We start from the raw sequence: 27,928 nt of genomic DNA, 5'->3' as shown, positions 1-27,928 counted from the left end.
GCGCGCTCCTGCCTTCGGTCTCTGTCCCCCATCCCCCCTTCCCCGGTCCCGGTCTCTCCTTCGGAAAGATGTCGGACACGGCAGTAGCTGACACTCGGCGCCTTAACTCGAAGCCGCAGGACCTGACCGACGCTTACGGGCCGCCAAGTAACTTCCTGGAGATCGACATCTTTAACCCACAGACGGTGGGCGTGGGCCGCGCGCGCTTCACCACCTATGAGGTTCGCATGCGGGTGAGTCACGGGGTGAGGGAGACAGCTGAGGGAGGACCGGGCGACTGGGCGGGGAGGGCGGGGGTGGGCGGGGGGTGAGGCTGCCATAGGGACGGCCAACGGTGGAGAAGACGCTGGAGGGGTCATTTGGGGGTTAGGGGCTTAATAGGTTTGCAGAGAGGTCTGCCCACTCGGTTGTGGCCCGAGGATACAGAAAACTCCTGAGGGGGGACATCGGACCGGCGTGAGGGAAAACAAGTACCCATGAGCAAGAAGTGAAGCATGGCTGGAGACGGTGGGGAAGGATGGAGAGGATTAGAGTGAGGAATCCCAGGAAATAGGAATCAGGACTGTAGCGACAGAAGGAGGGAAGGAGGAGTGGAAGAGGGCTGGGGGATGGAGAGCCAAGGCGATATGCTGCAGGGTCCCATAACTAAACTAGGTTGTGGGAAGTCAGTCTGAAGAAGGGGGACAGGAAGGCCCAGAGGAGCTTCTTCTTAATGAGGTCTCCGTGGATGATGGAGTTGAGCAAAGCCTAGATTAAAGGGAAGAGAGATTCCAGGAACGGGAGACAGGACAGTGGGCTTGGTGGAGCAGAAATAAGAAGGGGAGTCTCCTTGAGAGTGAGTGCTTCCCAGACTTGTGTAGAATTAACATCTGAAGGAGAGAAGTGTTTAATGCTTAAGTTTTCTCAGGTACTACATGCTCACTGGAAAACCTGACCTTGCACTCGGATTGGCGGATTGTCAGTCGCTACCCTCATCCTGGGCTGACCCTTTAGATTTGAAGTATCCAGAATATTTATTTCAATATTTACTGGCTCTCATTTGGCATTTCTGTGTATGAATGGCCATTTGCTCTTTCTGCTCTAGATTAACCTTTTGGAGTCATTATATTAGTCCCTAGTCTGTAGTTAACTTTAATATATGACATTTCAGGACTGCCCCAGGAGTGGTTTCTTCCAGTGTGCATTACAGAGGACTTTATTCTCTAGTTCTTAGTCCACGATGCAAGGATGGAATGTGCAGAGTACATGGTTTGCAGTTTCTTTGGCCCCATTGAAGTGGTTACAAGCAAAAAAGTTTGAGAGCCATTTCCTAATTTTCCTTATGTTTTCTTCTCAGACTAGAGGGCCAGAATATTCTCTATGGACAGCATGCTGCTCAAACAGCATTTGAAGACCTAAAAGAGTGTATGTGCTTTTATTTTTGAATGAATGAATTGAATGAGAGAGTGTACTCTCCCACCTGGGCTTTGAAACCTAATTAAGAAGCGATGATCTCCAAATTCCAAGTTTGGCAAAGTCCAAACTGAAGAAAGAAACGCGAATAGAAAAAAATGAGAAAAACTTGTCTATATAAGAACTGTTTGAAATCATCTCTTTGGGGAAGAATGGACATTAGAGCCCTCAAAATATGATAAAAGCTGGGAACTGTTAATGGCAGAGAACTTAATTACCTGAGGAATCCTGGGCATAACTTGTTCAGTGTAAGAACTCTCTGCTGTGGGGTTTTGGAGACATTGTCTTGATGTATTACCCAAGAGCTGTAGGGATTATGAATGGAATTGTTCTCTACTTCAGGCATTCTAATAAAACAGGAATTGTTCATCTAGTGCCTACTGTGTGCCAGGCACTGAACTAGGTTTTAGTTTCTAAATCCTTACAAAAACACCATTTTACAGATAGAAAACTGAGGAGGAATGCAGTTTAAGTAATTTGCCCAAGTACACATAGCTAATAAGTGTCATGGTTGAGATTTGAACCCAGGTCTGTCTGACTCCAAAGCCCACCATACTCTTTCCACTACACTTTAGTCTCTTTGGCAATGCTTAGTTGCAAAACTTTAGTGTGCAAGATTTTTTTTTAACCCACTAAGTTTTTCATCAGTCTTTTCCACAATTACTAATTGTATAGTGATTGATGATAGGGTTGATGGCAGTTCCTAATTCTGTGGGTTTGAGTTAATTTGTATTTATGTTAATTTTGTATGGCCATATAGGCCAATATTTTTGTTGAACTCTGTTTTGGGGAAAATTGGTGAAACCATTTGGTTTGAAATTGCTAATTTAAGTGACTGATCACGGTAGGCATTATAGGGAGCATGAGACTCAAGAGAATGGGCTTTGGGAATTAAGCATTGTGTATGGTAGAAGTAGATGGCACTGCCTTGTTTCTTTGTATAATAGCTCAGGGAAGGAATACCCACCCCAAGAAATAAGGAGTCTGGAGAGGTATTCTGGTGGCTTAACAAGATATGTATGGAACTTTTCAAATGTCAGTTGTCCTGTGGACTTGAACTTTGCTTCTTTCTCCCCTTTCCCTTGATTTTGTGTTGATCAGAGCCAAAGGACTCTATATGCTGTACTACACAATCGTGTCTCCCTCATATAATTTGTAGGTTGGAGTTGAGAGAGTATCCTAGTACATAGTATCCCCTTCCTTAGATGGCTAGGTGCTGAGATGAAAGGCCGTTACTGTCACCATCCTGTGGGGGTGGGGAAAGAATAGCATTTTTGTAAGTCAAAGGAGGAAGTTCACAAAATGGCAGTGGGTGGTTTTGCTGTGTCTTGGAAGAATCTACTCAGCACTTTTTTTCTTTTCTTAGATCCTTCTGTTGGCTTCTGTAAAGGCCTACTGGTTAAGGTTCTACTGTTTGAGGATCACAGTATTTGTAATGAACTCTGGTGGAAACCTGGAATCTCATGATACTGAAGGGCTTTTTTTCTTGAATGATTATTTTTACTCTCAGCTTTATTGAGATATAATTGACAGATAACTTTGTGTAGGTTTGAGGTATAGAATGTGATGATTTGATACACATATATACTTTGTGCAGGATTCTGAGAATGTTCTCTATAATGGCTTATTGTAAATAGGTAATACGTGCACATGGTACAAAATTCAAAAGGTATAAAAATGATATACTATAGTTATTGAAAAAAATCTGTGTATAAGTGGACCCATGTGGTTCAAACCTGTGTTGTTCAAGTGTCAACTGTACTTAAAAATGAAGTCTCCCTCTCTCCCTCTGCCTTACAGAGGTTCCCCTTTCTGAAGAAACCACTGTTTCCATTTTCTTATTTATTCTTCTAAAAAATAGTTTAGGTAATAAGATATTACTTTACATATATCTCACTCCACTTCAACCCATTGACATTCCTGGGACCTTGATCCTGAGTAGAGTTGTAACTAATGTAAGTTGGCCAGTTATTTGGCTTTTGATGCCCTATACCTAGAGCTAGATCCTGAAAAGACAGTTTCCAGACTTGAGGACTACAAAGCATGACATAGTGAGGAATGTGTGAAGCTCTAGCATAGCTCCAATGCTCTTTACCTGCTCTGAGTTAGCTGTGGAGAAAGGAGAGAAACTAGCTCCTTTTTTTCCCATCTACTGATTTGAATTGACTGGTGGGAAATATAGCCAGTATTAATACATTTGGCCATTTCTACTTAGAACTTGTAGATAGGAGTGAGGATCAGGGCTTTTTGTTTGTCGGAGGTTCCTGTTGCCATTGGAGCCTTGGGAAAATTCTCAGTGATTAAGATGTGGGAATAAGCCGATTTATATCAGGGAGCGAGCCATGGTAAGCCAACTTAATGTAAGTGCTATTTCTGCTGCACTTTCTGGATAAGGAAAGGGTAAACAGATATACATAGGGCCACTATTAATCAATTGAGTATTTACTGAGTAACTTGCATAATCTGTATTTAGGGAGATGCAGCAGTAGTCATGGCTCCCGATTTCAATGAAATTATAATTTAGTTAGGTAGCAAGACTAACATAATGCTTGAAACAGTGGTGTGTCAGGCAGTACTAAAGTCTGTGTGTCATAGGAGTTCAGAGGAGAGGGAGACCAATAAATTAAACTGGTGTTGTCAGGACAGATTTCCTGGATGAAGTGGGACTTGAGCTGGGCTTGTAGAATGGAGAGGATTTGGACAGGAAAAGCAGAGGAAAGCATACTTTGGAGGTGCTTATCGCTTGTTCTTTCCAGGGAACTTAAATTCACTTTTCAACTGAAAATGTAATGCATGCATATGATAAATTCAAATTGCACAATGAAAAATGTGACCTACCCATTCCAGTTGTCTAGTCTTATTCTCCAAAGTCAATCATTGTTATCAGTATTTTTCGTAAATATTTAATTCATAAATATAAATATATATACATATACATATCCCTTTTAAAAACAAATAGAGGCAGGCTGTATATACTGTCGTGTGCCTTGATTTTTTTTTTTTTTTTTTTGCGGTACGCGGGCCTCTCACTGTTGTGGCCTCTCCCGTTGCGGAGCACAGGCTCCGGACGCGCAGCCTCAGCAGCCATGGCTCACGGGCCCAGCCGCTCCGCAGCATGTGGGATCTTCCCGGACCAGGGCTCGAACCCGTGTCCCCTGCATTGGCAGGCAGATTCTTAACCACTGTGCCACAAGGGAAGCCCGTGCCTTGATTTTAATGCTTGATATCTTTCCATACTGGGACATATATATCTTTTGTATTCTTTTCATAGTTGTATTCCACTGTACAAGTGTACCATAATTTATTTAATCAGTTATCTGTTGATGGACATTTATTATTATTACAAATGAGAAAATTCAGTGAAAACCTTTGTACATACATATTTATGTACAACTTCAAGTCTATTTGTAGGATAAATTCTAAGCAGCAAGGGACTTCTAATCACCACCTGTGACAAGGCTGGATGTGGTAAGGATTGGTATTCACCTGGTGGTGTTTTGAAAGGGTTCTAGGAACATGGTCCATAGGAGCTGTTTCTTTCTTAGGACCTGTCCAAGTGGTTGTGATAGGTGGCCATCACAGGCTGACATTTCTTACCATCTCTCTTCTCTCACATTCTTTCTTCCCTGTAGACAAACCTACCTATCTTCAAGCTGAAGGAGTCCTGTGTACGACGGCGCTACAGTGACTTCGAGTGGCTAAAAAATGAGCTGGAGCGAGATAGTAAGGTATGGCCCTGTTTCCTGTGTGGCACCCTTGAGAGAGGAGATCTGCATAGGCTTATAACATCTTGAAGGCAACAGAGAGGGTGAACACACTCTGTCTACCAAATCCCAATATATTGGATCTGGGTGATACCCTTTGAAACTTGAAAGTGGTAAGTTCAGGAGAAATTGTAAAGAAAAACTATTAGTTGACTTAGTGGCTAGAAAAGTCATACAACTTAATTCCTTTAGGTGCTAAAAATGGAAAGTGTAGCTAAATTTTTGGATGGTAGTGGACTGTCAAAGAAAGTGAAGAATATTTGGAGTTTACTTCCTTTCTTTTGAGATGGTAAACCTGTCCTCCCACAGAAACAGAACTGGATTAATTTTTGACCTGAGCCACCCCCTGACTGTTCTTATAACCTCAGTTCTTGCAAGTTGCTGAACTATGGCATGGGATGGACCCTATGCCTAATAGGAAATGAAGTATGTAGTGCTTTACCACCTTATTCCGTCTCTGTGCTCTCCCGTGTGACTGATATTTTGCGTCTGCCTACAGATTGTAGTACCACCACTGCCTGGGAAAGCCTTGAAGCGGCAGCTCCCTTTTCGAGGAGATGAAGGGATCTTTGAGGAGTCCTTTATTGAAGAAAGGAGGCAGGGCCTCGAACAGTTTATTAACAAGTAAGCCAAGTTCCTGGGGATTCCTTTTGCTACTTTTGCCATTTTGGTCTTTCTATATGTTTCGTCTCTTTCCTCTTTTGTAATGGGTAATATGATGTGGTGCCGATTGTGTGCTGGGCTCACGGGACAGTAAAACTCCATTCCTTTGAGCAGAATTCCGATCCTGTACCTCAGGGCCTGAGAAAGCGCTGCATGTTGGATGTGTCTAGGGATTTCCCCCACCTTACACCTCTATCCCCTTCCCTTCTGCAATATTAGGGTTGAAGTGGTACCCTGCTGCTGTCCTCTACTTGCTTGAACTTCAGGGCTGACTTTGCCCTTCTTCCCCTGTCCACATCCACAGCCCTGTCCCTCTGCAAATTCTCTCTGATCCCAGATACAACTGATAACCGTCTTGGTCTCTTTATAGAATTGCTGGGCACCCACTGGCTCAGAACGAACGCTGCCTACACATGTTCCTGCAGGAGGAGGCAATTGACAGGAACTACGTCCCTGGGAAGGTGCGCCAGTAGGAGCCCCTCTCACCACTTGCCCTCTACTTTCCTGCTGAAATGACATTGGTTTTTACACTAAGCCTCTCTCTCTCTCTCTTTGATCTGAAGTTGGCTCTCCATCCCCTGGCCTGATAGACTGTCTGGCATTGTGTTCCTTGGTACCTGACTATACCATGGGCACTCTGCTAGGATCCTCTCCTCTGAGGAGAGGTGGGAAACCACAGGCAGATGCCCTTTGCTTGGGGTTGGGGGGTGGGTGGGGGGATTGGACTGGAAGGCAATTTCTTGGGCATTTACCCATGCCAGAAGGCTAACCTTGCTGGGGGCGGGTCTTGTGCTGGTGGGGCACTTGGGTACATACTGATGCTGCAAGTCCAGGGGATTTTTCTTACTCTTAGGTTTAACCAGGAACACTGAGCAGGGAAAGACCCTGCCTTTCCTACCTGCATGAACTTTTTTCCTTGTGGGGAAGGTGGCAGAGACCGAAAAGCTCTCGTTTTCTCTAGGCCCGTTCCCAGTTTTCTCAAGAGTTTCTTTTGTTGTACTTTCTCTCTCCCTTGTTGCTTTTCATGGCAGTAATTCTAGAGTCTAAGCAGTCTGTTGTGTGGAGCAAGGTGTGTGGGTTTTCTAGGCCCATCATCATGGCTGCTTCAGAGTCAGAAGAAAGCCATAGGGCAGTTGGGGAGCTCCTGTTGCCTAGCCCCTTTCCTTTGTGGCTCCCCGCTCTGGCTGCCTATTCTCGCTCACCAGCAGGTGAGTCAGAATGGGCTGGGCCGGCAGTTCTCCCTCCCCAAGCCCTTGCTACTTTTATGGGTTAGCTTTGCAGATTTGGAGGCTTGAGGGCTAGGGGAAACACCACTGCCAGGTAACTCCCTGAAGGGTGGGAGTGGATCATTTTCTAGGTACCTCCCAGTGGTAGGGAAGGGCATCACCACTCTCTTCCTTCCATTCTCCCTTCCCCCCATCCCATTTAGTGCTGCCACGAGACAGAAAACACATGAACAAACCACACAGTCTCTGACTTCTCCTAAGCACTTTGAGCTATTGATGGGGCTTAGCGGCAAGAGTTGTCGCTGCCCTCCCCAGCTTGGTCACAGGGTTATTGAACTGCCTGCACTTGTTTCCCATGGAACCCCAGCATTCTCCCCGGAAGCTGAGCTAGGGTTAGCACCTGGGTATAGATTTCTTAAAACTTAGAGTCTGAGGCAGCTTCTTGAGGCTGGTGACTTTCCTGGGCTTCTGTCTGGGATGTAGTGGTTTGTTTGCTGGGGCCCGATATCTGTCCCAGGTGGTGGGATGGGAGCAGGTTAACTCTGGTGTCAGGTCAAAAGTGGGGCTCTTTGCTTAGACACCCTATCATGGAAGGACTGGAATTCTTTATATAGGGTCCTGAGGAAAAGGATTACTGATTTTGACAAGACCCTGATCGGAGAGATTAAGATTGGATTTTGATATGGGGTTTGGAGTCCATCTAAATGTTGAAGTTCCCTGACACAGATCAGCTCTTCAGCTGCCGGGCCTGTGCCAGGGGCTGAGCAGCCCCTAGAGTGAGGCTCTGCTCCCTTTCCCACCTTCCCAGTGTTGGTGTTGTTGCTGCCTTTTTCATTTGTATCCTCTGTTATTGACTTTTTTTTAAAAAAAGATTCCTCCTTTCATTGTGCACAAGTGCTGAGAGCCTGAGGCCCCATTTCTGCTGTGTATATATCCTGACTCGGGGCTTTTATTCAGCAAAATGTTCATTCTTCTGTCAGACAATGTCATATTCAACTCTGTTCATATTAAACCACTGTGAAGCAAGCCTCTGTTTTCCTGCTTAAGTTGTAAATTTAGTACTTTTTAGTTTCTAGGATATTCTGGATATTGTGCAGAAATTATACAACATGGTCAATGTCCTGAAGTGATAAGTAATTTTTACATTTAAATTTTAAAAAAAGCAGAATCCTAGCTGCCTGTAGCAGTATTTACCTATCTTTCTTGCAACATGCAATTGACTTTGTCACAGAGGTAATGCATCTGCTTGCAGGAAGTAGCCATAGGTCTCAGTAACTGTGGTTTGGGTCAGATTTAGTAGATTTGGTTTTTAAGCTTGTGGGTGTGTGCTAATTTGGGCAAAATATATTTATTGTGTGTGTGTGTGTATAGGTATATGTATATGCTATCTGTGTACATAAATACGTTTGTGCATACGCTTATCCTCCGACACACCCTCACACCCCTTACAAACACTATTTCTTTCATAGGCTTTTTACCTCAATTGAGCTGTTTTTCTTACACATAGATTTGATGCAGGCAGAAAGGTGAGTGAACTCTGAGAATTTTTGATGGATGGATATTTTCACTTGACCAGTAGATTCTGAAATGGCTCCATCCACAAAGTGGGTTTTGGGAAAGGTTTGGGATGAGAGGTTAGGTAGGAATCTTGACATTTGGGGAGTCAAAGGTAGTTTTAATCATGTAGTTGAGTGTGGAAAGAAGGTATAGAAAGTGATGTGGTCAAAACATTATGAATTAAGATGACTTAACAATGGTATTTGGGTACAAGTAGAAGAGTAGGGGCTGAATTGAAGAAGTTAAGAGGTTTTGGTAGTTCAGGAATTAGATGACTAAAGATATATGAGAGGATAAGGAAGAATAGCTGTTTCTGTGAGATAAGAGAAAGGAAGAGTAATAAGAGAAATGCAACCTTCACAGCAGCAGTGTTGGAGAATGAATAGAGAATAACTAGAAAAAGCAGCTGTAAAATAAAATATTAAGCTGGGCTGTGATGGGGCGGGGTGCTTGAGGTAAAATAAAATGATTACATTCTCTTTCTTCAAAGACCTTATACTTTAGTTCAGGAGATATCTAAACAAGACAAAAAAATGCTAGAGACAAAATAAGAGGTCCAGATGCATCTAGTTAGTTGTCTAAACTTTTTTAATATCAGGTAAATTCCCTCTTTGGAGTCAAATGTAACGGTCCTGAAAGAACCCCAAATCCAAGCCCATCAACACTGAGAAGGAGAAGCATACTTTTATAAGGAATTCAAGTTTATGCATGCATCTAGGTATTTGCTACTAATTAATCCCCTTTATCCATAGCACAGAAAGCAGCTCAACCTTTCACTGGGACCTGGGGGACAGAGGCTAACAAAAATTTTTGAACATAGTAGCTACAACCAAAAGAAGTCTAAATCCTCACATTCCACAGATGCCTTATCCACCCTTTGAACCATTCTTTGAGATGAGTTGAGCTAGTAAAGGGTGGGAGAGGTGGACAGCATTCAGGCTTCTCTGGAGTTTTTGTTGGATGAGGTGTCCTATTTAAGCCACTTCCATCTTCAAATACATGCTGTAATAATTTAAGTAAAATTACTTTTTTGCTTTGGAAATGCAGACCAGCTGCTCACTGAAATGGATATTTCTTCCCATCCTTGAGGACTGTTGAGTCATCTCTGGTCTTCTCTTCTTAGACACAATAACAGTTCTAAGTTTTCCTCACTTCACTCATTTTTAACCCTTTTATCTTTATTATTCTTAAATCTCTCCAAGGTCCTCATATGTCCCTAAGTCATAGAGTCTAAAACTGGACACCACTTTAATTATACCCTGAAGTTTAGGTGGTTGTTAGTCCATTTATACTTCGCAGTGTTCAAGTTTACTTTTAAAATGTAAACACTTTGTGACTAATTTAGCTTGTGGTTCTCTGCCACTCCCTTCCCGACCACCCACCACCCCTCATTCTTCTTATCTGTTTTCTTGCCTTGTACAAAAAAAATTGTTCCCTATTTTACTTTTATTTTCTCTCTCCCTCCTGTCTGTCTGTCTACCTGTCTATCTATCTGTCTGTCTCTGCTATTGAGAACAGAAAAGTCATTCCTTACAAAACAGACAAAATGGGGGTAATTATTCACATTATACAGAATAAAGGATTCTTTAAATCATGACAGGGTTTCTTTAAATAGGTGCTTCCTATGGTGGTTTTAAGTGTTTGTATATAGATCAACAACTACTTAATGTAGAGAAACTGAAGGTAAAGGATTAAGAGGCACTGCCAATTGAAGAACAATCAGAAATTGGATAAAACAGTAGTTCTTAAGTGAACAGTAAAATAGTTAGATTCACAGAAATTTATGCATTACTTTTCAAGAAAATTGTTATGCCAATAATTTCTTTCATCCAGATACAGTCAACTTTTGATCATCTGTGCTAGTAGAGGGATATACTTTTTTATTTTGCTATGCATTTTCTAAAATTTAAATATAGGGATGTCTGATATTCATAAGACTTAAAATATATTCCCTAATACGTCATCAGAATAAAGACTCAGGAAAATCTGAAAAGTAGTAGAAAGAGTAATAGGCCTGGAATAGAAACCTGGGTTCTGGAGCTGGCTATGCTATTAGCTGGCTATAGCACCTTAGGCAAATTGCTTCACCACTCTGGGCCTGTTTTCTCAGCTTTAAAGTGAGGGGATTTGACTAAATGATATCTGAGTTATCTTAAATCTCTAATGCTTATGATTTCTGACCCTTGCCAAGGAGTTGAGAAACCCTGGAGGTGATGCCACCAAAAAGGTGAAAGCACAATTTCCCTGTGTGATGGAGTTTGCTGTAGTGCAGTTAGTTTTCTCTCCCAGAAATGAAAGACTCTTCACTTATCCTGATTAGATTTTGTTTGCCTATATCCTGTTGTGTCAAATCATGAGTACCCCCATTGAATCTCCGTGGTGATTTGATTTACAGCTGCCCTAATTTTATCATAGGTCTTCTAGCTGAAATTTTTATTTATTATTTTTTTTAAATTAAAAAAAAATATTTTTTGGCCACACAGCATGCAGGATCTTAGTTCCCCAACCAGGGATCGAACCTGCGCCCCCTGCAGTAGAAGGGCAGAGTCTTAACCACTGGACCACCAGGGAAGTCCCTAGCCGAAATTTTTTAATGAAATAGTCACCTCATAACCATATGTAATTATTCTTATTTAAAATATATAAATTATAACTTGATCTGATTACAAAATATATAAATTATAACTTGATCTGATTTAAAATATATAAATTATAACGATCTGATTACAAAATTATAACTTATCTGATTACAAAAAATTACAGTATTATAAATTATAACTTGATCTGATTATAAAAGTGCCTATTTTGTTAAAATGTTTTATTGTGATAAAGTTCAAAAGTAATGAATGCTAATTGACAAAATTGAAACAAAACGTAAATATGTAGAAAGTGAGATTTCTCCTTATTCCCTAATCCTATTCCCATTCCTCAAGAATAACTTAATTTGGTATGTGTTTTCCTAGACTTTTTTCTATGCACAAATATATGTATATGAATATATACGTATATTCATACACACATATACAATCATCGAATATATAGTTTTTTGAAAACAAAATGGGATATTTTATGTAGTATTTTGCAACTTTATCACTTTGTAATATAGTGTGGACTTCCTCTCACAGTAGTACATGGAAATTTACCTCATTTTTTAAATAACATTTCATAGTGTAGTTGTATCATCAGCCACTATTATAAGTAACGCTGCATATAACCTTGCTCGTGTGTTTTAAGTGTTTCTGTAGGATAGATTTTGAGAGAAGGAATTCCTGGGTCAAAGGATGTGTGCATTTTAGATTTTGATACGTACTACTAAGCTACTTTCTTAAAAAGTGCCGGTTAGGGCTTCACTGGCGCAGTGGCGCAGTGGTTGAGGGTCTGCCTGCCGATGCAGGGGACACGGGTGCGTGCCCCGGTCCGGGAAGATCCCACATGCCGCGGAGCGGCTGGGCCCGTGAGCCATGGCCGCTGAGCCTGCGCGTCCGGAGCCTGTGCTCCGCAACGGAAGAGGCCACAACAGTGAGAGGCCCGCGTACCGCAAAAAAAAAAAAAAAAGTGCCGTTTAGATTCCCACTTACAGCAAATGAGAATTTCTGTTTCTTCCCAAAAGTGGAGAAATCCCTGTTTCCCTATAAGTAGTTTTTTGCCAAAAGTGGAAAAATATTAAACAATTCATAATTATCCAAACTAGTTGGTGGAAGTGGTATTTCTTAGTTTTAATTTGCATTTTCAGGCATATTTAGTTGTAATGATACCACTATCAGGTTTTCAAAAATTTCTCCACACATTTCATTTTAGTTGTTCTAGAAGCAGTATTTATTACTGCTAATTGAGTATCCCTACACTCCTCGCTATAGAAAAACCAATAATCTCAATTAAAGGCCCTGGATGTTCCTAGCCTTCTTCCCACCTAAATTTGGGGGAAATAAAACAACTAGCCCAGTGGCAAAGCAACGTATCTGAGGCATTCTCATGACCAATACTTTTCTCAGGTTGGCACTCGTTGAGGCCAATCCCAGAGCAGCACTGACAGCTCAACCACAGGCTCATCTGACCTCAGGGCCAACCTTCTTGGAAACTCAGGGAGATATCACTTTGCCTCTTGGGCCACGATTCCTCCAGCTTGGATCTCCTTTTCGGTTATTTCTCCCAGATCCAAACCTTAGATTACAGGTAGGGACGGGACAAGGACAGTGACGTAGATCGAGACGGCGACTGAAATAGGAAGCCGACTTACCAGGCCTTGGCTCTTCTGGTTGGCTACCCACACGTCAGTCAGAAATGAGCAAACTTTTAGTTGGTCTTACGCAACGGGAAGCACATGCTCTCCTCTGATTGGCTTCTTAATCGAGGGGGTGGGCCATAGGGAGACCTGCTGGTTGGCTGGAATGGAAGACCAATGGGGACCCTGTGGCGCTGCTTTCGAAAGCAAAGCCTTCCTCTCGGCACTTGGAAGAGTCGGCGGGGTTGCCTCGGACCTCCTTCGGCTTGTTTGGTAATTGCCTGCACCCCGCAACCTAGCTACCCTCTAATCCCCACCCCCACCCCATCACCCCAGGCCCTGTCACGCTTCGGCGTCTTAGAGTGTCTCCGGGTGTGCCGCCGCGACTCTGGCTGTAGTCTCCATGTATAGCACTTAACGGGGCCATGCCTTAGCCTGCAGGGCTCCTTCCACCACCGCCAGCCCGGAGCTCTTCCTCTGATGCGGCCCAGGGAGTGGGGGTCGGGGACCCGGACTGGGGCAAGAATTTGCTGGCAACAGGAAGAGGTTTGTGACGCCGGAAGCGGGAGAGGCTGGGCTGTGTGGCGGTGAAGGCCTTTGAATTAATCCCAGGAAGGGAGCAGGAGGTGCCTGACTCAGAAAGTTCCGCCATCTAGGCGGTCACCACCGTTTGAGCCATCCATTCCCTCCGTCGCCTGATTTCACCCCTCGTCGCTTCTTCCTAGACTCATCAGCTCCAGAAGCCCTGCAGCAAATACACTGGCCCTCTCAGCCTGGATTCAGAGCCAGTGCCCTTTCTTTCTCAGTGTCAATGGACCTGACCTCGTTGCTTTATTCCTTTTCCCCAATAATTTTTAATTACACTAGTACATTTTCCTTGGGGGGGGGAACCCTCAAAACATTACACAAGGATAGTGCTAAAGTACACACTGGCCATTACCCACAATCCTAGTCCTCTTCCCCTTCCCAAAGGTCAGCAGTTTGGTATGTATCCTGGTAGCCTTCCAGGTTTTTTTCTTTAAGAAAATGTGTCGTGTCTTTATTTCTACAAAAAGTATACCATACTGTACATATCCTGAAAGTTTTTCATTAAATGTTTTGGAAACATTTTAATTTCACTACATCAAGATTTACTTCACTTTAAAAAAATGTGGCATAATACACCATAGAATGGCTACTAAATGGTTTATTTAACCATTCCTTATCGATAGACTGCTAGATTTTTCCAATTTTTTTGCTTTTACAAGCAGTCCTGCTATGAACATTCCTGACATGACTTTTTTGTCAGAGTTTCTCTCGGGAAGTGGTTCTCAAACTTTTTTTTTTTTTTTTTTTTGCGGTACGCGGGCCTCTCACCTCTGTGGCCTCCCCCGCTGCGGAGCCCAGGCTCCGGACGCACAGGCTCAGCGGCCATGGCTCGTGGGCCCAGCCGCTTCGTGGCACGTGGGATCCTCCCAGACCGGGGCACGAACCCGCGTCCCCTGCATCGGCAGGCAGACTCTCAAACACTGCGCCACCAGGGAAGCCCTGTTCTCAAACTTTTTGATGTCAGGACCCCTTTACACTCCTAAGAGAATTTATGTGGGTTTATATCTATCACTATTCAATGTATTAGAAATTAATAATGAGAATTTAAAATTTTTCATTAAAAATAACAGCAATAAGCCCATTACATGTTAGCATAAATATTTTTAGATGAAAAATAACTTTGCCAAAGCAAAAAAAATTAGAACAGTAAAATTGTGTTACATTTTTTGCAAGTCTCTTTAATAGAGTTAATATGAAACATCTGGATGTTCATATCTGCTTCTGTATTTGATCTATTATGATGTTTTGGTTGAAGTATATCACAGATGTAATTAGAAAAACAAGCAGTATTTTAATAGCCTTTTCAGATAATTGTGGATATTCTTTCATACTACATCAATCCTCAACAAGTGGTAGTTTCTTAAAGATTACATTTTTAAAGATTACTTTAATGTGGATTTTGAAACCATATCAGTCAACTTTTCATATTTTGTTGCATTAAAATCCATTAGTCTGGGCTTCCCTGGTGGCACAGTGGTTGAGAGTCCGCCTGCCGATGCAGGGGACGCGGGTTCGTGCCCCGGTCCGGGAAGATCCCGCATGCCGCGGAGCGGCTGGGCCCGTGGGCCATGGCCACTGAGCCTGCGCGTCTGGAGCCTGTGCTCCGCAGCAGGAGAGGCCACAGCAGTGAGAGGCCCGCGTACAGCAAAAAAAAAAAAAAAAAAAAAATCCATTAGTCTACCCTGTACTTTAATAGATCTTTTATCGGGTGCATGATTTTATAACATGCACTGGCAATTTATTTATTTATTTATTTATTTTTGCTGAAGAGTTTTTTTTTTTAAATAAATTCATTTATTTATTTATCTTTGGCTGCGTTGGGTCTTCATTGCTGTGCGCGGGCTTTCTCTGGTTGCTGCAAGCTGGGGCTACCCTTCATTGTGGTGTGCGGGCTTCTCATTGTGGTGGCTTCTCTCGTGCTGCGAGCGGGGGCTACTCTTCATTGTGGTGTGTGGGCTTCTCACTGTGGTAGCTTCTCTTGTTGCAGAGCATGGGTTCTAGGCACGCGGGCTCAGTAGTTGTGGCTCATGGGCTCTAGAGCACAGGCTCAGTAGTTGTGGCGCACTGGCTTATTTGCTCTGTGGCATGTGGGATCTTCCCGGACCAGGGCTCGAACCCTTGTCCACTGCATTGGCAGGAGGATTCTTAACCACTGCGCCACCAGGGAAGCCCTGCACTGGCAATTTAGAAAATGTTGGTTTCACTGAGTTATGCAGGTCTTTCCAATGTTGACACAGTGTCAAAAAATCATATTCATTCATATCACCACTGCTCTCATCAGAAGTCGTTAAGTATTGGAAAGCTGTCAAACCTATGGTGGAGGTGCAAGTTTTCCAAAGTTCTAATTTTTGCTCCAAAGCTCAGATTTTATCAGCACTGAATATTGTCAGTTGTTTTTCTTGAAGTGACAGGTTCACTTTGTCCATTTTGAGAAAATACCTGCCAAGAACACAAGTCCGAATAGCCATGGTAAAATATTAGAAAGCCGTGTACTCAGCAATAGAGATTTAATAATTTTTACTGCTTCATCAAGGACATTCTTAAGTGTGCAGTGGTGAAAAAATACAGTGACTACTAGTACAGTTTGGTGCTACTGCCTTTTACCCACCTTTGCTTTTTCTATTTCTCCCACCTTTGCTTTTGCACCATCAGTGCAAATGTCAACACAGTAAAAAAGGCAAATACATCTTAATACTTCTATGAAAATAGTTTTGAATCTCACAGACCGCCTGAAAGGATCTTGGGAGCTTCCAGGTATCTGTGGACCACCTTTTGAGAACATCTGAACATCTGCTCTAGGGCATATACCTAGGAGTGGTATCGTAAACTATATGCATTTGTAATCTTAGTAGATATTACCAAATGCCCCTTCAACGTGGCTGTACTAGTCTATGCTCCCCCCAGCAGAGTGTAAGAGGTCTCAATTCTTTTTACTCTTCCCAACACTGAATATTATCAAACTTTAAATTTTGCCAATAGGATAGGTAGAAGATAGAATCTCATTGCTTATTTGTAGTACTCTGATTAAGAGGGAAGTTGAACATCCATTCATAATGTTTATTGGCAATTTGTATTTTTTCTGTGATGTGCCTGCTCATATCCTTTACCTGTTTTTCTATATTGTTTGTCTTTTTCTTATCCAGGATAAATAAAGAAAAATATTAGTCCTTTGTTTTATATATATTGCAAATATTTTCTCTCAATCTCTTGCCTTTTAACTTTATGGTATCTTTTTTTTTTCTTTTTTTTTGTGGTATGCAGGCCTCTCACTGTTGTGGCCTCTCCTGTTGTGGAGCACAGGCTCCGGATGCACAGGCTCAGCGGCCATGGCTCACGGGCCCAGCCGCTCCGCGGCATGTGGGATCTTCCCGGACCGGGGCATGAACCCATGTCCCCTGCATCGGCAGGCGGACTCTCAACCACTGCACCACCAGGGAAGCCCTATGGTATCTTTTCCTGAGTAGAAGTTTTAAATTTCAAGGTCAGATTTATCTTTTGTTTTTTGGCTTTTGATTTTTGTGTTCTGTTTAATAAGGTCTTCCATATGCCAAGGTCATAAACATTCCTCCGTGTTTTCTTGTACAGGGGTTTCTGTGTGTTTGATTACATCTTTGATACAGCTAGGATTTATTTTTGTGGATGATGTGAGTGACATATTTTTTTGTTCTTTATTTTCAAAGGACCATCTTTGAAAATAGATGAGAATACAGCAGAGAATACAGCAAAGAATAAAGGGAATTTAGGATTGTGAATCTCCAGGGTTCCTCAATTGAAGTCTTGTCCATGATGTTTTCTGACCTTAGTAGTTGGCTGCATTCAATGGGACACCTGATGAGGGGGTCATTTCCTGTAAAGAAGGATCCTATTCAGAGTCCAGCATCCCCACACCCAGCTCTCATCTGCCAATCAGTGGGAACTTCCTATATGGCAGTGGCTCTTTCCTGGCCTCCACCCTCATGCTGGGAAAGAGGTAGTCTATAGGTGAGCTAACATCTTCCTAGAGAAATCCTCATCTGGGATGAAGGGAAGGGAAGAAGCAGCCTAGTTCCAGGTATCTTTTGGAGGGTGGGAGTGGGAGAGTACCTAGCCCATCCAGACAAACAGCCCTTAAGGCAAGATAGAAGAAAAATCACCAGGTGGTCTCTCTAGACTTACTCTGGAGAAGAGGTTCCTTGAGTTTTTTCTTGTCATGATAGAAAGTCCTAAGAGGTTTCCTTGGGTCAGCCATCTTTTCCTTAGGATTCAGTTTGTTCCTCTATTTTTTTTCCTTTTAAAGTGGGTATATTAGTTTCCTATTGCTGTTGTTACAAATTACCACAAACTCAATGGCTTAAAACAGCACAGATTTATTGTCTTACAGCTCTAGATGTCAGAAGTCTAAATAGGTCTTACGGGGCTAAAATCAACGTGTTGGCAGGGCTGTGTTCCTTTTGGAGGCTTTCCGGGAAATCCGTTCCTTGTCTTTTCCAGCTTCTAGAGGATATCCGCATTCCTTGGCTCATGGTTCCGTTCCATCTTCAAAGCCAGCAATCTCCACTTCAACTTCTACTTCTGTCTTTTCATCTCCTTCTCTGACTCTCCTGCCCCCTTCTTTCACTTATAGGGACCCTTGTGATTATGTAGAAGCCACCAGGATAATTTCCCTAACTTTAACTTAAATCACTGAAATCTTTAACTTAATCACATCATTAAAGTTTTTTTTCTTCTGCAAAGTCTCTTGCCATGTAAGGTAAAATATTCACAGGTTTTGGGGATTAGGACATGGACATCTTTGGCTATTTAGCCTACCACAGTGGGTTACTTCAGCAGAAGGCTATGCTTATTCATTTGATACTGATTCATAGTGGGTAGAGAAGCATCTTTTAGGCTTGCAGGATTATACGCAACAGAATTTGTAACCCTCCCATAATAATTTCCCAGTCATATACTATCTGCCTTTGGTTGGATTATAGAGGCAGTACGAGGTAGAAGGGAGAAGCTCACAAAGGAAGCTGAGGAATGGGAAGAGATGTAAGAGGAAAACCAGGAGGGTGAGGTGTCATGAAAACCAAGGGAATAGAGTATTATTGAAAGGAAGGAAGGAAGGAAGGGGTTACATTTAATACTGTATTAAATGCTGCTGAGAGAGTAAAGTAAGATGAGGACTGAAAGGCATCTGTTAGATTTAGTGACCTTTGCAATAGCTATTTCCGTGGAGTGATGGGAAGTGGGAAGAACATTGAGTACAGAGCTCATTTAAGAGTTTTCAGGGACTTACCCGGTGGTCCAGTGGTTAAGACTCCGTGCCTCCATTGCAGGGGGCACGGGTTCTATCCCTGGTCAGGGAACTAAGATCCTGAATGCTGTGCGGTGTGGCCCCCCCCCCGCAAAAAAGAAAAAAAATCATTAAAATTAATAAAGTTAAAAAATTATATATAAAAAAGTTTTCAAATATTTTTATGAAACAGTAGAGAATGGCACGATGGAGTTGAGAAAGGATTTTTTCCCCTCTTAAAGGTGAGTGACTTGCATCTACTTATAAATGATGATGGAAAGGACCCAGTTGAGGGGGTAAGGTTTAATGATATAGAAAGGACTGAATTCTCATGGTTTCAGTAACCTGATTCCCGAATGTGGTTCTAATCAGACCTCTCTCTCAAGTTCCAGACCTGTATAATCCAACTTCCTACTGAACATGTCCACTTGGAAATCCTTCTCAAACTTAAAATGTCCATTATTAAATAACACTTTGTTGTTCCTTGCCTGCCTCTCTTCATCAACTCCCACTCCCTTTTATCATTTCTCTTCCGGATTGCTAAAGTAGCTTTCAAAGTGGCCTTTTTGTGTCTACAACTACTGTCCAATCTATTTTCTGCACAGCACCTAGAGTGATCTTTCTAAAACAGGTAGGTGACTCCAGTAAGCTTTAAAAATTCCCTACTGTTTTCAGTGTAAAAGTCAAATCCTATATTCATCTACATAGATTCTATGCTTCAAGCCTGATGAACTATTTCCAGTTCCCAGAGAAGGCTATGTTCTTTCATGCCTCCATGCCTTCACACATACAATTCCCTCTGCTTATAATACCTTCTCCATCTTTTTGTTCCCATTCACACTTTTCTTGGCTAGTTTCTACTCATCTTTCAAGGCTCATTTCAGGCTTTCCTTTCAACTTCCTTTTGGAGGCCTTCCTTGGTTTTCCCAGGCTGGGAACTTAGGTCGCTCTGTATCCCCACAGCACCTGTGCCTTTTTTCCTTACCATACTATATATTTTCTGTAGTTGACCCATTCTTTTAATTTTTTATAAAAAGCATTTTGATTCTTCAAGTAATACATGAATATATTTTTATTAAGTCAAACATTATAGATAGTTCTTCTTTCCAGCCCCTGCAATGCAGGTCACTGTCCCAGAGGAAACCAATGTTACCAGGTTGGTGTTTGTTCTTCCAGATCATCTTCTGTGTATTTCAAACTAGAAATATATTTTTTGTTTATTTTTTCCTGCATAAGTGATATACTCCATACTGTTCCACAGCTTGCTTTTCCACTTGGCAATATACCTAAGGGAATGAGGTAAATCAGTGTTTCTGATACAAGACATGCTGCATAGTATTCTATAGTATGCATATAGCATTTCCCAGTTCCCTTTTTTTAATTGTGGTAAAATAAACATAACATTTACCATTTAATAATTATTTTCATTTTTAAAATTGAAATGTAGTTGATGTGCAATATTACATAAGTTACAGGTGTTACTGGTCCTTTACCACATGCAGTTTGAGAATCACTGAGAGATAGTTTCTAGTTTTCTGGGTTTTTCCCCATTAACTCTTTTAAAAAAAATTTTACTACTAAAATTTTTATATTGTTTTCTTATGGAAGTATAACACATCTTTATTGTAGAAAATAAGAAAATACAAATAAAATAAAAGAAATAGCAACACAACATGTCATTATGTAGATGTCAGTCTTTTTTCTATCCATGTCTAAAATTTATCTCATGGTCTCCTATTGATGTACACTTGAATTTTTTGTTATTGTAAACAATACTGTAATAAACACCCTGTGTGTTGATCTTTTTTTTTTTTGCATCTCATTATTTTGTTAGAATTAGTTCCTAGAACTGCTATTAGTGGCTCAAAGCATATTGCATTTTTAAGGCTTTAAAAAACTTTTTTTATTGAAGTATAGTTAATTTGTAATGTGTTAGTTTCAAGTGCACAGTAAAGTGATTCAGTTATACATACATACATATATATATGTATAATACATATACATATATATGTATATACATATATGTATAATACATATATTATACATATGTATATACATACATATATATGTATGTGATTTTTCAGATTCTTTTCTGTTATAGGTTATTACAAGATACTGAGTATAGTTCCCTGTGCTATACAGTAGGTCCTTGTTGTTTATTTTATATATTGTATTGTGTATATGTTAATCCCAAACTCCTAATTTATATTTTTGTGGACATATGCAAGTGTTTCTCTAGGGTAGGTAATGAAGAATAGAATTACTGGGTTGGAGGGTATGCATGTTTTACATTTTCATAGATGGTACAAAATTGTTCACCAAAAGGCTGAATATTTCCAACAACAGTGTATGAGAGCACCTATTTCCCCATACCCCTGCCAGCAATTGATATCAATCTTTTTAAACTTAAAAATCTGTAAGGCAAAAGCTGATGTTTTGATTCATAGTTCTGATTATTAGCCAAATTATATGTCCTCCTTTCATATGTTTATTAATATTTGTATTTCCTCTTGTATTATTTGCTTGTTATATCTTTTGCTCATGTTTCTATTGAGTTGTTTTTTCTTATTGATTTGTAGGAGTTCTTTATTTTGGGGATATTAGTTATCTGTTGTCTATGTATGTTGCAAACATTTCCCCCAATCTACCCTTCTTTTGTATTTATTTTTTACGTCTTTAGAATAGAAACTTTAAATTTTGATGTAGTCAAATATATATCATTCTTTTCCTTTATGACTTTTGCTTTTTTTGTCTGTTTAAGAAGGCTGTCCCTATTCCAAGGTTTTAAACATAGTCACTTATATTTTCTTCTCATACATATCTTCCTCCTTTTTTAAACAGCTTTACTGAGGTATGATTGATGTACAATAAACTGTACATAAAGGATATAATTTGATGAGTTTTGACATATGTACACGCCCATTAAACTATCACCACAACGAACATATCCATCACCCCCGAAAATCTTCTTGTTTCTTTGTTCTCATACATTTCTAAGTGTGTATGTTTGTGTATGCATGTGTGTGCTAGGATTATTTTTTTTTTCATTTTTAATTAAGGTATAATTTGCATATAGTAAAATTCTCTCTTTTTAGTGTGCATTTCTGCATGTTTTGACAAGTGCATACAGTTGTGTAACAACCACCATAATCAAGATATGGAATAGATCCATCACTTCAAAAAATTCCCCAATTCCCCTTTATGGTCAACTCCTTCTCCCTACTTCCTAGTACTCACTACCTATTTTCTGTCATTATAGTTTTACGTTTTCAAAACTGTCATATAAATGAAATCATACAGAATATAACCTTTTGAAACTGGCTTATTCCAATCCACACATTGCCTTTAAATTGTATCCATGTCATTCCTTGTATCATCAGTACTTTGTTCCTTTTTATTGCTAAGTAGATTCCAATGTATGGATATACCACAGTTTGTTTTTCCATTCCCCAGTTGAGGGACATTTGGGTTGTTTACAGCGTTTAGTGATTACAAATGCAGTCACTGTAAACATTAGCATCAGGTTTTTGTGTGAACACAAGTTTTCATTTCACTTGGGTGAATGCCTAGGAGTGGGACTGCTAGGTTGTGTAGTCAGTGTGTGTTTAACTTTGTAAGAAACTGCCAAACTGTTTTCCAAATTGGTTATACAATTTTGTATTCCTTTCAGTAATGTATGAGAGTTCCAGTTACTTCTAGTTCCCCAGCACTTGGTAGTGTCAGTTTTTGGTTTTGTTTTTTTTTAAGATGTTCTAATAGGTATGTAATGTTTTTTTTAAAAATAAATTTATTTATTTTATTTTTGGCTGCATTGGGTCCCTGTTGCTGCGCGCAGGCCTTCTCCACTTGCGGGGAGCAGGGCCACTCCTCGTTGCAGTGCACGGGACCCTTATTGTGGTGGCCTCTCTTGTTGTGGAGCACGGGCTCCAGGCGCACAGGCTTCAGTAGTTGTGGCACGTGGGCTCAGTAGTTGTGGCTCACGGGCTCTAGAGCGCAGGCTCAGTAGTTGTGGCACATGGGCCCAGCTGCTCCGCGGCATGCGGGATCTTCCCGGACCAGGGCTCGAACCCGTGTCCCCTGCATTGGCAGGCGGACTCCCAACCACTGCACCACCAGGGAAGCCTTATGTAATGGTTTTTCATTGTGGTCTTAATTTGTATATTCCTGATGACTTAATGATATTGAGCATCTTTGGTATAATGTCTGTTCAAATCTTTTGCCCACTTAAAAAAAACTGGATTGTTTTCTTATTATTGAGGTTTTTTGTTTTTTTTTTGCGGTATGTGGGCCTCTCACTGTTGTGGCCTCTCCTGTTGCGGAGCACAGGCTCCGGACGCGCAGGCTCAATGGCCATGGCTCACGGGCCTAGCCGCTCCGCCGCATGTGGGATCTTCCTGGACCGGGGCACGAACCTGTGTCCCCTGCATCGGCAGGCGGACTCGCAACCACTGCGCCACCAGGGAAGCCCTATTATTGAGTTTTGAGAGTTCTTATGTATTTTTGGGTTCAAGTCCTTTATCAGATATGTGATTTGCAAACATTTCCTGTCAGTCTGTAGCTTGTCTTTTCATTCTCTTAGCAGTATCTTCTGAAGAGCAGAAATTCATAATTTTGATGAAGGTCAGTATATCGATTTTTTCTTTTATGACTCATGTTTTTGGTTTCATATCTAAGGAATCTTTGTCCAACATAGGTTGTTTCTGAGTTTGTTTTTTAGGTTTTATTCTTTAAACTGTTTAGAATTTATTTTTGTGAGTGGTGTGAGGTATTGCTATAATTTAATTTTTTTCCAAACAGGTAGCTAATTGTCCCAGCACTACTTATTGACTTTCTCCAATGATTTGAAATGCCACCTTTATCATATACTAAATTCCCCTATACACATCAGTGTGTTTCTGGACCATCTTTTTGTTTTGCTGATATATTTGTTTGTTCTTATGCCACTATTAATGTCAATATCAATATCAATATGAAAATTACTGCTAAGGCTTTATCACAAATTTTGATACCTGGTAAGGCAAGTTTTCCTCTGTTGTATTTAAAATATTTCTTGACTAATCTACCTCATTTTTCCTTCCATGAGAATTTTTAGAATCAGCCAATAAATTCCACAAAATATCTTGCTGAGATTTTAGTTGCGATTACATTGAAATTTCAGCTTAATTGAGGGGGAGTTGATATCTTTACGTTATTGAGTTTTCCCCAACAGGAACGTGGTATATCTTTCCATTTATTTAGATCTTCATTTATGTTTTATACTATTTTGTAATCCTTTGTTTACTTCTCTCTTTTTCTTATCTGTGAATTTTTTGAGTGTACCTGCTGCCATCCATAAACCTCATGTTAAGTATCCCTCATCAAAAGTGATAAATCCTATAACAGTGGTTGTATAAACTGCTATAGGATTTGAGGGAAGGATTTCATAACTCTACCACAGGGTATTAGGGAAAGCCTCATTAAAAATAATCTTTGGTCTGAGACTTAAAGAATGAGTAGGAGTTTCCTGGACTTTCAAGGGTGGGGTAAGGGCATCTTACACTGAAGGATCCAGTTAACCTGAAAGCCAGTTTATCCTGCAAGCCTCCTTGATCATTTGCCTTTTTGTTTTTTGAGCTTCCAGCTACCCTTCCACACCTTCCCTTACCCCGTTCATCCACCCACTGTTGCCTCTCTTGCCAATTCTTTGCACGGTGTTTTCTGCAAAACTGATTTCATTGTAAACAAACTCAAGTGTACACTAAATTTCCTCCCCCAATTCTCTTTTCAGTTGCTTTAACTGAAGCCTTGCTTCTCCCTAAGGATACACCTCCCTTATTGCTATGGCTCTTGAGTAAAAGCCTCATGTTATTTGTTTAACCAGTGTCCTTACTGATGAACATTTAGGTTGTTTCCAGCTTTGTTTTGTTTTTGCTATTACAATGCCACGATGAACATCCTTACATCTATGTTTGAGTACATGTGAATGGATTTGTAGGATAGATTTATGGAATTGGAACTGCTGAATTAGATGGCATGAGAATTAAAAAATTCGATAAATACTGCCAAATTAATTTTATCCAGAAAGTTTGTTCTAATGTACATTCTTACCAGCCATACATGAGAGTGCCCATATTCTTACACCTCACCGTTACTGGAGAGTTATTTATCTTTTTCAGTCATTAGTCATTTTTATTTGTTTCACAGGAGAAGTTATCATTCTTATTCTTCACTGTTTTCAGACCGTTGCTTTCAACTCTCAGATTAAAAGTTTCTCCTTTGAGGCTCATGCCTTCTGGTAGTATTACTTTTTATTCCTTCTTTTTTTTTTTTGGTCACGTCCCATACCTTGTGGTATCTTAGTTCCCTGACCAGGGATTGAACCCGGGCCCCTGGCAGTCAGAATGTGGAGTCCCAACCACTGGACCACCAGGGAATTCCTGCTGGGAATTCTTTATTCCTTCTTGATGTAGTCATTTATTAACTTCTTTTATATTTCCTTATATTCTTTGAGAACTCGGGCATCTGGTTCTTATTCTCCCCTCTTCCCAAACTCCAGCTTTTCACCTGCTAGCCGATCACAATGCTCTGAGATTGGACTGGCCAAGCAACACCCTAGCTTCACAGTTCCCTGGCCACAGCTAGTGTTCATCTCCACTCTACTTCTGTGACAAAAATCTCTCCACCTGCTCCTGGATTTGGTCATTTCCCAGAATTACTCTACTGAAAATGTAAAATTCCATTATCTCATTCTTTGTCCTTGACTTTGGTTTGTTCCAGCTTTCTCACTACCTTAATCCTTTGTAATTGCCCTTCAGATCCATAACCCCTCCACTTTATTTTTCAAACGTGTTATTATTATTTTAAACATAATATGTGTTATAAAAGATTTGCTTAATAATATAAACCTACAACCTAGACAGTGTAAGTCTCTGGTAATTCTATCACTCTGAGATAACCCCTGTTAAGAATTTAGTGTAAGTCTTCCAGAGTTTCATCTACACATATACTTTCAGATAATTTTTATAATAAATGGGTACACACTATATTATATTTTATTTTAATATTTATTTATTTATTTGGCTGCATCAGGTCTTAGTTGCAGCATGCAGGATCTTCATTGTGGCATGCGGGATCTTTTGTTATGGTGCACGGGCTTCTCTCTAGTTGTGGCTCATGGGCTCTAGAGTGTGCGGCATGCAGGCTCTCTAGTTGTGGCGCGAGGGCTCTAGAGTGCACAGGCTTAGTTGCCCCGCAGCATGTAGGATCTTAGTTCCCCCACCAGGGATTGAACCCGTGTGCCCTGAATTAGAAGGTGGATTCTTAACTGCTGGACCACCAGGGAAGTCCCCGCATGCTATATTTTGTACACCATTCTGCAACTTCCTTTTTGCATAATATATTTTGGACATTTTTGTCTTTTTATACGTACAGCATCAATGCATTCATGTTTTCTAAATTCAAACTTAATTTTTTATTGAGGTATAAATGGACATATAACATTATAATAGTTTCAGGTGTACAACATGATTCAACATTTGTGTATATTGAGAAATGATCACCAAAATAAGTCTAGTTAACATCCATCACTATACATAGCTACAAACTTTTTTTTCTTGTGGTGAGAACTTTTAAAGATTTACTCTCTTTTTTATTTTTCCTGCATTGGGTCTTCGTTGCTGCATGTGGGCTTTCTCTAGCTGTGGTGAGCTGGGGCTACTCTTCGTTGTGGTGCGCGGGCTTCTCATTGCGGCGGCTTCTCTGGTTGCGGAGCACAGGCTCTAGGCGCATGGGCTTCAGTACTTGCAGCACGCGGGCTCAGTAGTTGTGCCACACAGGCTCAGTAGTTGCAGCTCATGGGCTCTAGAGCTCAGGCTGAGTAATGTGGCACACGGGCTTGGTTGCTCCGAGGCATGTGGGATCTTCCCGGACCAGGGCTCAAACGCTTGTCCACTGCACTGGCAGGCGGATTCTTAACCACTGCACCACCTGGGAAGTCCCTTTTTTTCATTTTTTAAAAAAATTTATTTTATATTGGAGTATAGTTGATTTACAATATTGTGTTAGTTTCAGGTGTACAACAAAGTGATTGTTATACATATTAATATACCTATTCTTTTTCAAATTCTTTTTCCACATAGGTTATTATAGAGTATTGAGTATAGTTCCCTGTACTATACAGTAGGTCCTTGTTGATTATTAAAAAAAAAAGATTTACTCTCTTAGCAACTTTCAAATATGCAATACAGTATTATTAATTACAGTCACCATGCTTTACATTATATCTCCATGATTTATTTATTTTATAACTGGATGTTTGTACCTTTTGACTCCCTTTACTCATATTGCCTCCCACCTCTGGCGACCACTAATTTGTTCTCTCATGTCTATGAGCTTGGTTTGTTTTGTTTTTTGTGTGTTTGTTTGCTTTTACATTCCACATACAAGTGAGATCATATGGTATCTGTTTTTGTCTGACTTATTTCCCTTATCATAATGCCTTCAAGGTCCATCCATGTTGTCACAGATGGTAAGATTTCATTCTTTTTTGTGGCTGAATAATATTCCACTGTATATATTTCCCACATCATCTTTATCCATTTATCCATTGATGGACAGTTATTTTTTTATTTCACTTTTGAGTTTTTGCACTTTTCCTGATTATTCCATGTAAGGTGGAAACTATGTATGTTTAAAAGACATACACAAATCTAGTACATCAGTAACTGAGTTTTTTTCTTTTTTGCTATACTATTTTTACAACCATGGGTGTGCTTGATATACAATATAACCATCACAGAAGCAAACATGGGGCAGAATACTGGTAAGGAAAATAAAGCAAGAGAGAGCTACCAGATATACAGACAGGCTTGTTTCACATCATTGATGGACATTTAGGTTGTTTCCATATCTTGACTATTGTAAATAATGCTGCACTGAATATGGGGGTGCATATACCTTTTTGAGTTAGTGTTTTCATTTTCTTTTTTATTTATATATCTTTATTTTATTTTTGGCTGCGTTGGGTCTTTGTTGCTGCACGTGGGCTTTCTCTAGTTGTGGCGAGCAGGGGCTATTCTTCATTGTGGTGCGTGGGCTTCTCATTGCAGTGGCTTCTTTTGTTGTGGATCATGGGCTCTAGGGCGTGCGGGCTTAGTAGTTGTGGCTCGCGGGCTCTAGAGCGCAGGCTCAGTAGTTGTGGTGCACGGGCTTAGTTGCTCCGAGG

The 27,928-nt window shown here is 40.7% G+C and overlaps 1 protein-coding gene across 1 annotated transcript; it reads left to right on the top strand.

Annotated features, from left to right (window-relative positions):
• On the top strand, positions 1-23,346 carry SNX12 (sorting nexin 12). The gene is made up of 5 exons (XM_082864541.1): positions 1-233; positions 5,085-5,180; positions 5,716-5,840; positions 6,250-6,340; positions 23,309-23,346. Exons 1-5 carry the CDS (start codon positions 69-71, stop codon positions 23,333-23,335), a joined length of 504 nt encoding a protein of 167 aa, XP_082720667.1. The 5' UTR covers positions 1-68; the 3' UTR covers positions 23,336-23,346.
• The last annotated feature ends 4,582 nt before the right edge of the window (positions 23,347-27,928 follow it).

The sequence above is a fragment of the Leucopleurus acutus genome, assembly GCF_964270905.1.
Source record: "Leucopleurus acutus genome assembly, chromosome: X".
Lineage (NCBI taxonomy): Eukaryota > Metazoa > Chordata > Mammalia > Artiodactyla > Delphinidae > Leucopleurus > Leucopleurus acutus.
Note: the sequence above shows the minus strand (reverse complement) of the source record. Positions and strands in the feature narration are given on the sequence as shown.